This window comes from Apostichopus japonicus, chromosome 13, assembly GCF_037975245.1.
Source record: "Apostichopus japonicus isolate 1M-3 chromosome 13, ASM3797524v1, whole genome shotgun sequence".
Lineage (NCBI taxonomy): Eukaryota > Metazoa > Echinodermata > Holothuroidea > Aspidochirotida > Stichopodidae > Apostichopus > Apostichopus japonicus.
In genome coordinates, this window is record NC_092573.1 from 16,189,731 (window position 1) to 16,207,755 (window position 18,025).

Sequence of the window (18,025 nt, forward strand, 5' to 3'; positions counted from 1 at the left end):
AATTATGAAGGGGCACAGTTTGATATTTATGACTAGATTCAATTTATTTAATAATTTAATAATGATAATAATAATTTTACTAAACACTTTATGAGACGCCAATTATAAGCAAAAGTTGTGAAAAGTGCTGTACAGATATCAACAAAAACAAAACAGTGATTTATCATGTATGCATGATAGATAATTGAGAAGGGAATTCCATGACTTTGGATCAGAGATCTACAAAAAGCATGCTTACTATGTGTAAGATCTACAGTTTGAGGAACAAGTAAAGTAACAAAATTAGATTGATTATATTTCCAGTTAAGAATACCATTACTTTAATGTACAATTTGTTGGATTTTTGCAACATTAAAAATGTAGTGATATAATTTTGTTTATGCTGCAAGTATTAGAAGTTCATATTTATTTTGAGCAATCAATAAGATCTTCCTTTCTTCTTAACAGAGGATTATATTTCCAGAAGGAGAGCTAACAAATTTGATCCCTTGTAAATCCATTGCCGGTGAGGTACAGTTGCTTTTCTTATCTCTGTTATCATATTCATGAATATTTGCTAATTTGTGATGTTCTCTCTGGCATTCCCTGATATTTGCTGTTAAGCAAGACCAACAAGTCTCCTGATTATAGTGGAGGGTGAAATATCTCTTCAAATACTGTACTTAACAGAAATATATTCCTTTCAGAAATCGCCTCCTTTACTAGTACTGGTTTTAATTGATCTCGTATGGCAAGTAACCACCGGGTGGGTGGTCACTGTGATTCCCTTGTGTTGTGCTATCGCAAACCAGTAAACCCATAAGAGACATAGACATAAGTTCATAAATAACTTTTATGGTGCAGCAATTTCTTTCTACCAGGCAATCTTTTCTTCACCATGTTTGTGTGTGTGTTGATTCTTACGATTGCATGAACCATTAAACTTCTCCTAAGCATTAACTGGATGCAATTATTATGTAGGCCTGGAGTTACAGCATACTTGATTGAACAAATTGGAACTTGAAAGGTGCGTACTTGGCAAAGCTATAAAGACGCTGTATAAAGTTGACAAGTGATTACCTTGTAATTGACACCTGAGTAGAAATTGCTCATCAGATATTTTTTAAGTGAGATTCTTTTATGTTTATGCAACAATGCTGCACAAAGATGGGCTGGTTGAATAACTGCACAATACTTCCAGTGCTGTTTAATAGCAATTCCTATTGTTACGGCATGAAATGATGGTTGTTGATGAATACAACCATAATTTGATTAGCAGGGGGAAATGGGAGGGGAAACAAAATCATCAAACGTTGCCAAAAACTTAATGGGTTGTAAAACATTGCTAAGCAGCTAGAAGCTTGGGCAACATCAACCTTGACATAGCAGCATTTTAAGAACCCAGGACATACCTCCCCTATCATCCATGCTAAACAGACATTATGTTAATTTCCACAAACAATTGGAATCATACTCTGGCCTGCTACTCAGATTTTGGTGTGTTGGTTGTTTTTAGAACATATAATATAATTCTGTGTACTGGTTTAACAGACCTTGCAATACAGGACCATAACATAAATGTGCCAAATTAAAATAGTATTCTGACTTGTGGATCTACTTTGTGAATCTTAACTCTACCCTGCATTTTGTACATGTATATTTGTGTACTCACATGTTATAGCAGAAGTGTTAAAGGACATTTGCTTATAACTTTGTAGACTCCTTTATATCTGTGTGAAATTAATGTTAGAAAAGAAGGAAGTTGAGCATTTACCTTGTCTTTTTCTAGCTGTAGATGTTTGTTTTCATTCTCTGAGCACTGAATGTCTATTGGACTACAGTTTGTTGTTGTCAACACTAAAATGTGAAATGGAATAGTGTCTTATAGACAAGACCTGTAGTGGCTTCATGAATGTTAAGAGCTAAATGTAAAATTGCTAGGCAGCTGCTCCTTATACCTGACAATATCCATCTTGAATAATGTTTGTAAAACTAACAAGTCTTCTTTAGTGATAGTTATTACCATTCATTTGCTGGAAGGGTACCAGTCAGGTGCCACATTGCCTTGTATTTTATTTCATCAGAGTCACACTCAGTTCTGTAGATGAAAGAAATGGATAGGGAAGGCATTTCAATAAATATGTAAAATATAAGAACACTGTGTAGATACTACAATTGGTATGTATTTAATGCTATCTCAACCAACTTGGATATTTGCTTTTTTCCATTTACATAGGATGCCGACAAAATATGTCAGCATTACATCCGAGTTGCTGAAAGGATAAACAGCACTGACTTCTTATTTTGTGGTACAAATAGCCTGGAACCATATTGTCACTATGTCAAGGTGAGCTGACAAGATTAAATACAAATGTTTTTCATTTATGTTAATGTTTTCATTTATTTTGTATGTGGTAAACACTAGTGATAAGACTAATAACTCTGACCACTGACTGCAACAGTTACAGCTCAATAACCAGCAATGTCTTCTCATTCAAGAATGAGTGGTAACAACAATACATCTACTCTTCTCTCATGTCGTTATTTTGGCGATATCTTGTTCATTTGTTATGTCAAAACTGTTCTGATATTGATTGTTTAAACTTTGATTGAGATATTTATTTCTATGTGCTCAATAAAGATGATTCAGTGTAGTAGTACAGTGGCCTCACTGTACCTGCTTGTATGCTTTGGTGTAGCAAAGGTGACTTGTTAGATATAGTACCATCCACTGGACACGGACGGGTAGCAAATAAAAAGACAAGTTTGACGGATTTCAGACGAGTTGGAAATACAGTAACAAAATGGAACAGACCAATCTGTATAAGAAGTGGACGGTTTCTAAACAAAAGCAACGACTAATTCTTATCAGATTATAACGTTCTCCACTGCATGTAGGAAGAAGCCAAGGTAATTAGTAAACATCCATTGTTAACAACTCGTCTGTAAACAGACAATCTTGGAATATATACAGTATATAATGGAATATATATGTGAATCAATAAAACTCAGGGCTTTCATTTACAAAAAGAAGTGGGAACTTAATGTTGCTTTTTGTACAATTCATTTTAGGAAAACACAAGAGGGAATTTGACCTTTCATGCACAAGTACTCATTTTTAGCAAGTGGCTAAAGTTGTGAAATTCTAGGCCTGTAGTCTCGGCTATGTCTATGCTATATGTACTATGTCTCGACAATGTCTCGACTATGCTTGTAGTCTTGACTATGATCTTTTGGCGTTGAATTTATCATTGTAAAAATTTAAGTCAAATTGAGCTTTTAATTAAAATGCTGACTAGAACAGTCAATAGTTTCTAATGGATTTACCAAATTCGATCATAGAAACAGCAATGTATCTTTGCATACTGGTTTACAGATTGGATTAATTATGAAGTGATGAGATACATTATTTACAGTGTTCAAAAATACACAATCTGTTATGAGAGATACAACTAAAATACATCTTGGTGAAACAGTAGCACTTCCAAATTGGTGTCTTCATCATCTCATTTAACGATGAAATACCCAGTTTCTCAAAGATATACATTAGTAGCCATGTTGAACTGTATCATAAAGCCTAGCTAACTTATTTGACTTAACTTATTTGATTATAGAAATGGCAGGTTAATGGTTAAGAAGTTATACCTTACTGTAACACAACTAGTCCTAGTCAATTGACAGTGTGGTTACTGATATCTGTATATCAGAAGTGAAAAGTCCCAAAGTCTACAAACAAGAAAGAAGCAGAAGGTATCGTTGTGCTGACTATGAAAATGTTTTTCTTTGGGCTACCTGTAATTCTATGGGAAGTTCAGTAGGTTGATATTTTCCATCATCCATGATATTCAATGTGAATCAGTTAATGTTAGCTGTGTGATTTGTTTGCTATTTTCTTTAATGGAACATTCTGTTTGTCGGTTTCGTGTGATTAAACCGTACATGTATATATGTTAGACAAGAAAATTAACTTGAGAATTAAAAGCTGTGCAGTCATGTTTAGTGGATTTATGTGCAGTGTGTCCAACTGGATATGTTGAAGTCACATGTTTGGTCCTGTTCCACTTAAGAAGAACTATAGACAGATTGAAGCTACTATGAATTATGATGAACATATTGAACGCTCTGTAAGATATCTGCTTGGTTTGTTGTTGCTTTACATGATTATAGTTTAGGATAGTTAACAAGGTAGAGGAATACACAGTTTACTTTAACGTCAGGTAGTCTTATTCACACTCCTCATGCCAGAAGGTTTATTGTTAAGCTTGGCTACCTAGGTTGTGATAAATAACCATGATATTTATTGTCAGCATTGTAAATGATTTTTTCAAATTCCTTTATATAAATTAATTCCAGAAATCATAACAACAACATTTTATAGTCTTCTTGTAGCTTGTTATTCTCTCTGTGTTAAGAGTACATGTGACAGAGTAATATTATCTTACTTTGGCACAAGCAAAAAGTATATTACAGTTACTCCTCAACTCATGTACAGTCGAGTTCACTAGGAGTGTATTATTTGAAGGAAAAGTGAAGAGGATTGACATAAAGTTACAGGATTTAGAGCTCATCATGAACGCAACGAAAGTCTTGAAGTGCTACTTGAAGAGATTAACCATTTGCTAAAGAACTACCATTAGGCCTTGAACATGCGGTGAAAGCTTTTTATTAGTTTGTTATTTAAACACTCTTTCTTTCTAAGTATATTTATTGTTTTACTTTTCGAATGATATGAAGAATGAATTGGATGAGTGTTGGTGGATTATGAATAGTTGAATACTACAACATATCCAATAAGAAAGCATCATGTTAATACTGGTGATTGTTATTTTCACAGTTGGAGGAGGATAAAACCTATCATATCACTGGAAACTTTTCAGCTCGTCGTAAAGTGCAGTTGAGTGTTGTCCAGAATTCCACATCTCGTTACTATGGTATTAGCTTTTGCCTATTTTGTCATTTTAATATAAAAAGGAAGGTCTTTTCGGAATAAATAGCATAAATCAGGAAAAGCAAATTACTGTCAATCATTATGTCACCTGTTTCCAATATATCATTGCACTCATTCAACATTTTATATTTGCAATTATCATCTGACTCATTGTACATTGAAGTCTGCGATGTGACATATCTCCCAAATGGAGCCATGGACCATTTGGAAAAGAAATGAGAGTTTGGTGTTGTAGATCAAGCCACAATACAATTGTTATACTGTGTTATACTGTGTTAAACTGTGTAGTTCTCCCAATCAACTACATGGAAGTTTCCAGAAATGCATGATTGATCACAATGATGGGATCGCCCATGATCAGATAGTTTGTATGTTGAATTTGCAACCAGAGCAAGAAAATATTAACAAGAATCAGTGCACCTATCAAATGAGATGCTCTCAATGTGATTAGTCCAAAGACACCTTGAGATCATGTAATATATGTCTAATGCTTCGAACTAGGTGTAACAGTACTGATTCCTTGCCTAAGTGGACTCTTTGTAATGGCAAGGATGTGGTGTGTGTGATATGTTTGTGATTACTCAAACATATACAGTAGTTTAACTTCATATGTACTTAGTTTGTAGATCTGCCCTAGTCAGTGCAAACACCCTAGTCTAGTTATTTTTGTGGAGATCAAAGGTCATTTGAGGTCAGAGTCTGAAAACCTTGTAAACATGATTCCTCCAATAGTAAAGAGTGGATACACTTCATATGCAGTATGCGGATCTACCTGTTTGATTACAAACACCCTATTGTTTCCTGTGGAGGTCAAAGCTCATTTGAGGTCAACATTTGTCAAAATATGCTAATATAGTAACTCCAAATGTCCAGCTTGGATGAACCTCATGCTTAGAATTAGTACAAGCATGATACTGTTTGATTGTAAAGAAGAAATCCATCTGATGGTGATAGTGTGTGCAGATGTTTGTGTGAGTGTACGTATAGAATGTTTGTTTGTAAACAAGATAACTCAAGCATTTCAGCTTGGTTGAAGTTTGTTGTTGGTATGTTTTATTGAAATCACAATAACTGCCAAGGTAAAGCTTGGATACACTTTATAAATGGTATGTAGATTATGCACACAAACACAACATTCTCTTGCCAGTGGGTGGGAAATACTCTTTAAATGGGTCCGGTCTTGTATGATAGTAGGGTTCAGATTTCTTTTGCAGAATTTGCTCGTACAAGTGATTTGTGATTTTTGGTGTGGCTCTTGTAACTTTTGCTATATGGATGGAAATGTGTGTGAGCAATGCCTTTAAATGTCTGCTACAGGTTACAAAACATCAAAGTACATCAAAACAGTAAACTACTAGTTATTGCAATCGCTTGTTCATACCTTTTTTGCAGATAATGGTTTGTTCACTGGCTACAATATAGAGAGTGGACCTAACCCATCACATATTGCCAGGTATTTAGTTTCAGAGAATGGACTTGAAGAAGTTGCAACCACTGATGACCAGAATGCAAATTTTGTGAATGGTAAGTCCGTCTTTTGTCTTGTTCTAAAATATTGACTTGGATTGAGACCAATGCAAATTCAGCCTAATTGCTTAAGTTAATTCTGAATCAATAATCATGTGCCACATCTTCACATTGTTGATTTCTACTTTTATCTGAAAGTTGTGATTGACCATGTTAAAGTCACCCCATCAGATTCTGCCAGGTTAATTTGTGCAATGTCTATTCAGGGTGCTCATGAACTGTGAAATGAACACAAAAACTTGCCTTGCATTATCCATAAGTTATTCATATGTGTCTGTGTAGCCATGTAACTCAAAAAGTACATACTTGTGAAACTTCATACATAGTATGTAGAACCAGCTTAGTGAGTGCAAGAACCCTATTGAAATTGTTAGAGCTGTTAGGATACAGTAAATATACAGTTTTGCATCTCCCAAGAACCTCAAGCGTTCGCAAGGCACTACCAGAAGGTCTACAGACCAACCCCAAACCTATTACTTAGTAAGATACTTTTAATTAATTGTATCCGTTATCTCAGCTTAAGTTAAGTGCAAACTAAGTACAGTAATTGATTTTAACCTAATATTTAGACTTGTACAGATAGAAGAAGGTGATTGAACGAGAATTATATTTGATTGAAATATAAAACATTATTATCTTTCCATTTTTGTATATCCAAGTATTACAGGAGTTCATCAGTTAAAGAGTAACTTTAGTCCTTGAAATATCTGATAATTCCAAAAACTAGATATTTTATTGCTAGCTATGCTATATCACTATTTTTTTTTCAATTTCTTCAAGAAAGTATGATACATGATTGGGTCCTCTTTCATGACAATATTTATAGTGATGTCAGGGCTTCTGTTAAACCTTTGCTGTTAATGTTTGTCCATTGCCTAAGTACTGTATATTCTGTCACAAAGTTATTGGATCTTCAGCCATGAGACCGATCTGGTGTTCTTTGATATGTTTAATGATGTCACCAAAGTTAGGTGCAAGTATTGATTCATAGACCTCCTCTGAGAACATAGTATGCTCTGAGAGTCTGACTAGAGAAATTGAATCTGGGTTTATATAGTATGTCTATAAGCTGAGCATTTCATGTATTTACTCTTAACTAATACTGTTTTTTTTTATTCAGAACCTGATTTTGTGGGTAAACCGTATGTGGATGGGGAATTTATGTACTTCTTCTATCGAGAGACAGCTGTAGAAGCAGTCAATCAGGGCAAGTTTGTCTACTCAAGGGTTGGACGTCTCTGTCTGGTGAGAAATCTGTGCTATATATAGATTTAGCATACACTTGGCTCAGTTCTAGGTGTAGATGATTTTAGATGAAATTCTAGTTCTTGATTCGATGCTGAAGCCAAATAGAAACTGTGTCATGAAGTTGGTGTGTGTATGATGGTATGGGTCTAAAGAATTCAAACCGGGAGGGAAGGGGGAGGGGGGGGGAGGCTTGAAAAGGACCTTGACTGGAATGATAACATTATCAGACGTGTAGGAAGTTAGGCTATTTGTGATCGGAGATAGGGGCAGGGAAGGACAAACGGAATGGATATCTAGGGGAGGCAACCCAGGAAGATGTAGTAGTTGTAGATAGTTGTTGTTCCTAATTTCCAAGCACATGCACCATAATTGAGGGCAAGTCCCCCCCCCCCCCCCATCTCCATGGATCTCTTTGGTGATTTTCGAGCCATGATAGGAAGACGAAGCACTAAAGTTCCCTTCCTATGTTTTTACTTCTATTCTTGTCTTTTATTCTACTCATATAATTCAGAGAAGAATAGAATGGAAATGTAGTTCAAAGGATGGAGACTAAAAGGGTTTGTTCTCCTATAACTCTAAGTTTCACTAAACTCTGCAAATTATTTTCTGCTAACAGATAAAAACAACTTAATAAATTTTATATCAGCATGTAACAGACTTACTGTTGTTATTGATGTTAGTGCCACAAATGTTCATTGGAGATAGCATGTCTTTTATACATAGGTTATGCAGGATTTTGGGATGCAACAATAGGGCTATAAGATGGCAATGCATTAGTGACTTGGAATGTTTTTGATGTCATAAATCTTTTACAAAATGAGTAGGCTATAGCTGTTTAGTTTGTAATCACTCTAAGCCTGACAGTCTGCCTGTGATAAATTCATTAGGCTGCATGTTCATACTGATTGTTTTCATTTTCTTTGTAGAATGACACAGGGCACAATAAGGAATTTCAGACATTCTTTAAAGTTAGACTAAATTGCTCCCTGCAAGGAGAATATCCATTCTATTTCGACCACATCCGTAAGTACCTTTTGCAGTGAACTTTGAACCTTTTCAATGTATTACACATTATTACATACTGTTTAATAATAAATTCAAATTTAATAATGATTTAATAACTTTACATGAAGCAAAAATTTTATCCTATCTGATAAGCTGTATATCTTTGCCTTTCATTATATTATCTTTTTTTATCCAGAGGATGTCATTGTTGAGGAGCGTAATAACGATGTCATTTTCTATGCAGTGTTCACAACTACTCCGTGAGTGAACAATTTGACTCTTTGCTTACACTTAATTTATAAATGAGCATTTAGTATCAATATAAGATGCCTTCTTGGTGTTTAGTACTTTACTCTTTGTATAATGAAATTATAAATATATCCTTGTATACCATTGAAACTATCACTTCGTTGGACATGGCAATTCATAAACCTATGCAATTGTGACTGTACATGTGTTTGTGACATATTGCTGGTTTTGATGATATATATTAAGAAGGAACACCTGGAGATCTGATACTTGTTATGGGGTCGCCACTTATTCAGTACAAGAAGCCTAATGTTTTAGTGAACTTATCATGGTCATTTGAGGTCAGCAGAGCTTAAAATGTGAAAACCATGTAAACATGCATCAAACAAAGAAAATGGATGGATGCCATACTTTGAATATGCATCTCCCATATATTGTAAAATTGTAAAAACCTACGAACATCTTGTCTTAAGGGTTAAACATGGAAGGATCTCATACTTAGTATGTGGATGCCATTATCAATGACAAGAAGTGTTCTGTTTTAAAAAAAATTGAGGCCAAAAGGTAAATATGTTAAAGCTTGAAAACATGATATCTCAAGCAGAAATGGATTTCATAGGTAGTATGTAGGTGCCCACATAGTCAGTACAAAAAGTGCTATCTACGTAGTGCAAGTCATCTGTCAGTAGGGGCATGATACAATATCTGAAGCAGTAAATCTTCAAATGCTTTACCTGCTGGATTCTTTAGAAAGTTAATAAATTATGTCCTGGAAAACCTCAATGCATTTTGTGTTCTGTTTGTGTTAGTCCATTATTTTTTTACGGGTCCTTTTTTTTTTAAATTTGGATAAGAACTGGAAAGATTTTCCATTCTTTATGAAGTTTTTGTGACAGCAATCGGTTGGATTGTAGCACTTTTTGTTGCTTGGCAAATATAGACCTGAGCAAAGTATGTATGAAGATTGTTTGAGTAATTGTCACAAGTGATGTTAAACCACCAAAACTAAGATGTGTGGTGTGTGGATCATAAGCAGGTGACCTGGATCAACACTACAGCAGCTGAAAAACCTGATCTAATTTGCATGTAGGATGTTATGCAAAGGTGTTATTGCAATCCAGATATTCAAACTTATTTCATCAAGAAGACATCATTATATGTATCTGCTTTTTAAATTAGTTGTGTGAAATACAAGTAGAACTGTTGCTCTTGGGTTGTATAATTATAGTATTGAATCACTACTAGATTCATTTATAAATTGACATTCTTAATGTTATTTGCCTAACTGTGCTTGCCCCTTGTTTTGCTCTGTTTAATATTACCTGTATGCTAAAAGTTGAGCAACCACATATTCTGATTCGTCACTTCTGGCATTTTGCCACCATGATTACAGCAGAAATTTGAAAATTCACAGCCTAAGGAATTACCTAAAAAAATGAACTCTTTAATTATACAGGAACCACATGGTTCTCAAAATCATCAATCCACAGAACCAATAGGAAATTCTATGTTGAGTGGAACAACACATTGAACTATTCTTGTACTTCCTGTTGGTATTTATGTACATCAGAAAGTGATATTTTGTTGTTACCATTTGGAGGACATAAAAAATGTATTTACTTTACTTATTCACTTACCTGGCTCCCCACAACAACTGCATTCTCAGTCTACCATATGTAGAGCACCTGGTAGCTTTTTAGCACTGCCTCTACTGGTGACTGGCCCATTCTGGTCTACCACCCCCTCCTTCTCCTTCTCCTATCATCCATATTGTCATTCTTTTCTCATAGCCATGGTCCAGCCTCTTCTGCAGTGTGTTCTTACCGTTTGACGGACATTAAAACTGTATTTGCGACATCAAAGTTCAAGGGGAAAGAAGCAAACAAGCTGCCAGGACCTGTTGAACGGCCAGCCTATGATAACAAATTTGAAAAGGTTTGTCCACAGTAAATGTATTGACTCTAGTTCTCTGTTTAGATCATTCACTTTCTGTCCTATTCAAATGGTTTTGTTCACGACTTTGTTTATTCTAATTTTCCTTTATGAGTATCATCCCATCTTTCTGGACAAGACTGTCATGTCTGGATCTGTTCACCGTTCCACTTATAATTCGTGTTAATCTTCTATATATACAGTGTGTTATTAAGGCTGCACAGTTTTGGCTTAAGTTAAAACTGGCTGGTTTTGATTTCTTAAACCGACTTTTAAGTGTAATACCATCTTTTATAACGTACGTACATATGGACATACACAAACTGATTGTCCACATTACAAAAAAAAATTACCCACCGCATTTGTATTCCTTGTCTTTGTAGTCATGTTATATGCAGTTGCAAATAAGAAATAAACTTGCAAATAATAAAAAAAAACTTGCAAATAATACTAAGAACTTGAAGAAACACTTGTGATGGTGAAATACTTTTATAATACCACACTGGTCTACGAAACTCATTACTCTAACTCATTGAAGGATCATGCATATAGACCTAGGGATGACACAAGTTGGCATTCTGTGTCAATTCTAACCACTATTCATCTGACAACCTCAAAGGGAAATCTGGACGTTCAGCAATAAACACAATAGTGAGCTTGAACGATCAAATCAATGTCAAAAAGGTACCTTAATTGGTTAATACTTTGGGGAAGCCTCGCAAATCTAACCGTCGAGTCCGGACCGGTGGATTTCTCCATGGCTATAATGAGCACAGTCACAAGCAAATAATGAGTCACACTTGAGTGCACACTGTTTCCAAAACTACCCTCCATGCTATACAGTTACATTCACTGCCGTGGTCAAGCTTTTACTAAGCAGATTTTAACACAATAGAGAGTTCAACATAAGAGCACTCTTAATTAAGAGTCAAAAGAAGTCCAAATGTTCCGCAAATATAGTGTGTTTATACAATATAGGCCATATTATATTTTCTTCTGCAAAGGCAAAACTTCTGTGAAATTAATTAAGGAAATGTGAATTAATACCACAGGGATGTATAAAAATAATTTTCTTTTTGCCCAGTCGGCCAAGTGGGTACAATAACTTTTGTTGTCGTTTTGCAAGTACAAGTTTCCTGAATTTTTAAGATTAAAAATCTAAATTGGTTGTAGTAGAAGGATAACTGGGGTACATACATATTTGGTATGTAGGTTCCCTTGAGTAGAACTGGCTTGGGATTGTAGTTGGTATTGGTCAAAGGTCAAAGTCTGAAAACATTTTTGGCACAATATCTCAAGAAGTAGAAGTTGCAGGAAGTTCAAACTTGTTGTGTAGCTTGCCGTTGGTGATGAGACCATACTGTATGTAGTGTCAAAGGTCATTTGAGGTCAAAAGAGGGGGAAAAAATGTGAAATCTTGGAAACATGATATCACAAGGAAGGTTGTGTTAACAATAATGAGATAAAAGTTTTGAGGAAAAGAAAAATATCACAAATGTTGAGAGAAAAAGTCAACATCATGAGATAAAATGTCTGAAGTGTTTCATGAACCGTCACATTTTGGAGATAAAGTGTCCGAGACTTTGTTTATGCAATGTCACATTTGTAACAAAATGAAATAGAATTCCTTAAATAGGTATCACATGGACAAACGTCTCCAGCTAAATTTATTAGCGACTTTTCGTTGTTTCACTTACTCATTGATGAGACAAGGTACTTGGTAATTAGCTCTCACAGAAAACTTCATGTGTGATACCATCTAATATAATCTAAGCCAACAGCAGTGCAAATATTCCTGTGATGTACAAATAATAGCAAACAGAAAACAAATATTAGAAGTTTTATACACAGAACCATCTGAACATGGTAATCCAATGTAAAGGTAATATAACATTATGAACATTTTATCATACTACTGAGATGAATAATTGCTGGCCAATGTCCTTCCTTGTGGGTCTGAGCTTGTCCTATAAACCCTTGCATACAGTAGTTAGGCCTAGGCTGAATTAGTTCCAAACTCCCCATAAATTACAGTACTTTACTTATGAGACTGTGGCACACCTTTCTTTATTTGTGCATCAGTTTCAGTAAATAGTGGAACATGATGACATTTGTGGGATCTTCATGTCAAAAGGGATTACATTAATTACATGAAATGAACTTGCTTATGAAGTGGATTATTAAATAATTCAAGTGTGTTTTGGGTGCAATTTGTAGTAATTAATACTGCAGAGAGTAAACTGGAGATAGAACAGTCCTCGTTCTTCAGGATTCAGCCAGGTAAATGCCAGTTTTAAATTTCCCTTTATATAGCAATTAACAACTCTAATATTGGCTTCTCTGGTTTTTAAAGACATCAAGAACGTACCCAGATGGTGGCTGGTTCTGTTTTTTTTTTCAAGTTAATAGTACAAGCATCATGTCTTGGTGTCTGGGGTTGATTCGCTATGGTCCTGGGCAGTTTCATTAGTTGTTGACCAACAAATGGTGACATTGTACTATTGCAGGTAATCATATAAGTTGATTAAACAGCCACACTAGCAAACTTAAATCATCTGAACTGAATTTCATATTTTTGGTATTACCGTTATCAAAATATTATGCCATTATCTTATGTTTTGCAGTGCTTGGTCAATGAACTAAATAGCCAGACCCGAGATTTCCAAGAAACTAATACTTTAATGGATGACCTGGTTCCAAATTACAACCGTTTTCATCATTCCAACGATGAATTTGATCCGCCTCTGCTATATTCTACTGGGATGAACTTTTACAGCTTTGCTGTAGACTCTGATAATGATATTACCTTTGTTGGAACAGGTGAGTGTTCAGCTAGTAGTTCCGCAAATAGTACTTCATGCATAATATCCAGATAATAGTTAGGTCTAGTGAAAGTCAGCAAACAATAAATACATGTTTCATCAAGAACTTCTGTGAACTAGTATCGATAAATTAATCTTCATGTTTAGAAGTTTTAGAGCTTCGAAGTTACACATATTTAACAATCCTGTCATGCTGGAAAAAAAAATCAAATTTATTGCAATGCAGTTAGTGATCGTGACATTACCAACTTGTGAATGCAGGAACCTTCAAATCTATCATAAGTTGGAATGGTAGTTATTGTTTGCCCAAATACACAAGTGTACTTTTATAATGTAGTTTCGCATACGCAAGCTTTCAATGGATAAAGCACACACATATGAATAACATTAAGTTCTTCTGAGCCAGTCTTGTCATTGAGTGTAGACAATCCCCAATGTAATAAATATAGTACATGAAAATTCACTCATCTTTCTTGTTTTACATTACACAAGGATTTCAACTTTCTACTAGTGCAACAAAAAATCCCCATTGTGGTGTCATATATTTAGAACCATGGATTATGCAAAAACAATTAGCATTGTAAGACGTGTAACCAGCTGCAATGGTAACATCAGCATCTACTTGTATATTGCTTTGTTTGTAAAGTACTGCACTGTTAGTTCTCTGCAACTCCATTTCAACATGAAACTGCAACAACAAGAGAAAGTTGACACATGATGTATATCCTTAAGATTCTTTGCATGGTGTCACTCAATACATGAAATTGATTGGTGTTAAATGCTATCTTCAAAGTAATTCAGTGAAATTGTTGCTTTTCTCCCTTATATACAGACACTTGATATATTTTTATAATGCATTTATTGATCTTTTTCTAAGAATGTTTGAAACCAAATGTAGGTGCTTGTGTCTCTTATTATGTCTACCATTGATTTAATATTTAAAGCTGTGTCACATAACCTTAATACTGTCTGCAACAATTAAGCTAAGACAGCATTGCTTGCAGCCTTGCAGGGCACTTAAATCAGAATTTCTGTTATCATTACATACATATAGAAGATCTGTGAAGTCATATCCTTTAACACTATAAGATAATGGAATAGTCACTACAACTACTGCTAGTTGTAGCATATAGCATAGAGATCTGCCACACCAATGCAAGTGGGAACCTTTTTGTCTGTAAGTGTGACAAACCAATCTGAACAAACGTTAAGGATAAGATCCATTCTTACTCACTCTCTGCTCTTTTTTCATTTCACAGAGTCTGGAACTATCCTGCAAACTGACTTCAGTAATGCAGAAAAAGTTGAAACTTTTGAAATAGAAATATTGGTAATTTGTTACTTTTTCTAAAGAAAGTTGGGAAAGATTACAGTGCTAGTTAACTGTAAAGAATATTACATGGTGCAGTTCATGACTGAATCTATATGTTACACAGGCCAGCATATACTTGGCACCAGCCTATCAGGCAAGCACCATAAAAGTGCTTACCAATGGCCTTTTGTTACACCCTATTCAAGGGTTTATGGTTGGAGATTGCAGGGGCTTCTTTGAAAATATTTTATTGTTGCAAATGTTGATGTGTTTGGAAGAAGTATTGTTTTTCTGTAAAGTTCTCTGTAGAAGTAAGTACTGTTTAATTTAAGAATGATTGTTTTTGTAGCAGGATTGGTGACACATGGAACAATGAAAAAAAAAACAGAGAATGACTGTAAACACAATCACTGTCTCCAGACATGAACAACAATAACTTGATATTTGCTCTTTCCCTAAAATTGATCATTGTATCCCTCCAGTTTGGTGATGAATATAATGTACATTTGTAATACCATGTGTGTCCCTATCACTGACACCATACAATACTCTCACATATACTATTGTCTGATGTTAATTGAAATGCTTCAACATGAGGTTGTTACCAGATATCCTCCGTATTACGGCTTGCTTAGAAACCTCATCTGTAGTCATGCACTGCCTTAGAGCTGGTCCATAAGGGTTTATGATTGTTAACATTTAAACATAGTACAGGTCTACAAACGTACCATAATATCCAAGAACATTAACAACAATCACCAGGGTTACTGGATGTGTTGTTCATACATAACAAAACTTGAAATCATAACTTTCTGACTTGACCACACTTGCCAACTGCAACTCAGCCTAGCAATGAATGTTAAATGTAGCTTTATGTACCAGCAAATGTTCTACCTACACACAAGAGTGTACAGTTCATGACTGTATAGGCTGTAGTAGGTTAGTATGTCAACTCCCAAATAACCATTAAAGAAATATCAAACTCATTGCTCAATGTAAATGCTCACCATAATATTTTATAGTTGCTCAGTGTATTTGGTCTGATTTGTAAAATAGTAGGTGCATCATGCTCCAGGTAGAGCTAGAAACTAGAACCAGAGGCACACAAAACATCACAAAGCCTTTTAAAACATGTACTTTATATTCATTTCACAGTAAAAATCCACAACAATTCAGGTTTTAAAAAGTTGCTGGTCAGGCTTGCCTATACCATTTTTACACCTAAGTAGAGCCATGCCCTCTTTGGAGCAGGTGTAAAAACCACCTAACATTTTATTGTCTGTAGAATATCAGCCGTCCAGTGACTGGTCTACGTCACAATGGTACAAAGCTACTGGCAGTCACAGCAAAAGGCCTCTACCAGATTGAGCTGGCAAATTGTGCTTCAGGATGTCAGGATGAGTGTGAACAATTTCGACATAGTTACTGTGCTTGTGCAAAAGACAGCAAATATAATGATGGCAGTGGTAAGACCAATTTTCTCTTTTTGGATTCTCAATTATCTTGGGACATGCAAAAGTGTGTGTGTGTATGCATGTACATGTGTGTGTATTTATACATATATATGATATATATATATATGATTTTGCACCTCATTACGATTCTTTTGTTGTTTACCTCCATTTCATTAACATAAAGTCTGTTCAAAGTATCTCTTTCGAGATCCGGCTTTAGGAATCACAAATGATTTCGAGTTGGTTAGCATCATGTTTGATCTCAAGAGTAAGGCAAAATATGTCATCAAAACAGAACTAGTATTGTTTGATACAGGTGTCAAACGCCTACAGTGGAATTACGACCTTCCTTACCAGTTTTGAACCTCTGGACATACAATCAGCGTCCATAGCCTAGTGGTTAGGGTGTCCGCGTACAAAGCGGGAGGCCTGGGTTCGAACTCCGGTGTAGGCCGAAAGTTTTTTCACTGTTCTGGATTTTCTTTCTCATTCCGTTTTCATTTATATATATTCATTTGCCTTTGCCGTTTACTTTTACTTTAATAAATGTAGAAAATAGAAAAGATAACCTTGGTGAATCACATCTTTCTTTACTTGAAGGAAACTGTTAGATGCCTCAACATTGTGTATGTTTTCTGTCATCTATAAGAAATGGCGAAAAGAGCTTGAGAAACTGTGACGGCACTTCTATAATACAAGAAATATTTTGATACATGTATATTACACTAGTGATGTGAACTGTATTTTGATACATGTATATTACACTAGTGATGTGAACTGTTTATATGTTGACTAATTTTGGTTGATCCTCTTGGGACCCGTTCATTAAATACTTAATGGACTTCATAGCACCCAACTATATTTTGTGTATGTGAATGTTATACTATTTGTATAGTTTGTATATACAGAGCTAGGAAGACTATGCAGATCTCTTATTCTGCTAATTCATTTGTACTACAGGACTGAATATTAATATTGATAACTAACATTCTGCAAATTGCATTTTGCAAACAATGTTGTCAACATAGACCTTCAAGTGTGCATCCCTAGGACTACAAGCCGCATTGAATCAACTACTTTTGAAAATTTAAATTTATGTGGCTTCAGGATTCCTTAAAGCATTTACTGGGTACATTTACATAAAAGTACAATGTAAGATTACTGTATACCTGGCCAACTAAAAGTTTTTACAAGAACGTTGCTCTTACACAGCATTTATACTAGGACCTGTCCACATATCTGTTCAACATGTTGTAGCAGTATTACTCTAAGGACCCAATTTTCATTTTTCATTGTTACATTAATCCTTACTTTTCTGAAACATCAATCACCATCCATTTTTTAGTGGTGATGTCTGGTTTATAATATTTATGGACCAACCACAAGCTGCTTGAATGTTTTAACTGTAGAAAGTGTGTTTGCTGTGCTGGGACTTTAAAAAAAATCAATATGGGAGGTGTTTGCTTTTAATAGAAATGACAATGGTTAGGTTGCACTGAATCATACTCATACCTTGTATAGGGAGACTCATAGATTGCAAAATGCACAT

At 35.0% G+C, this 18,025-nt stretch overlaps 1 protein-coding gene across 2 annotated transcripts in view; it reads left to right on the forward strand.

Annotated features, from left to right (window-relative positions):
• LOC139979147 (semaphorin-1A-like) overlaps nt 1–18,025 on the forward strand; it is a 29,815-nt gene that overhangs the window by 7,373 nt on the left and 4,417 nt on the right. For both annotated transcript variants that reach the window (XM_071989850.1, XM_071989851.1), the window contains exons 4-14: nt 448–510; nt 2,216–2,326; nt 4,814–4,910; nt 6,320–6,451; nt 7,575–7,699; nt 8,629–8,725; nt 8,904–8,967; nt 10,747–10,891; nt 13,513–13,708; nt 14,970–15,040; nt 16,308–16,488. In XM_071989850.1, coding sequence (XP_071845951.1) covers nt 448–510; nt 2,216–2,326; nt 4,814–4,910; nt 6,320–6,451; nt 7,575–7,699; nt 8,629–8,725; nt 8,904–8,967; nt 10,747–10,891; nt 13,513–13,708; nt 14,970–15,040; nt 16,308–16,488 — 1,282 coding nt within the window. The remainder of the gene's footprint in view (nt 1–447; nt 511–2,215; nt 2,327–4,813; nt 4,911–6,319; nt 6,452–7,574; nt 7,700–8,628; nt 8,726–8,903; nt 8,968–10,746; nt 10,892–13,512; nt 13,709–14,969; nt 15,041–16,307; nt 16,489–18,025) is intronic.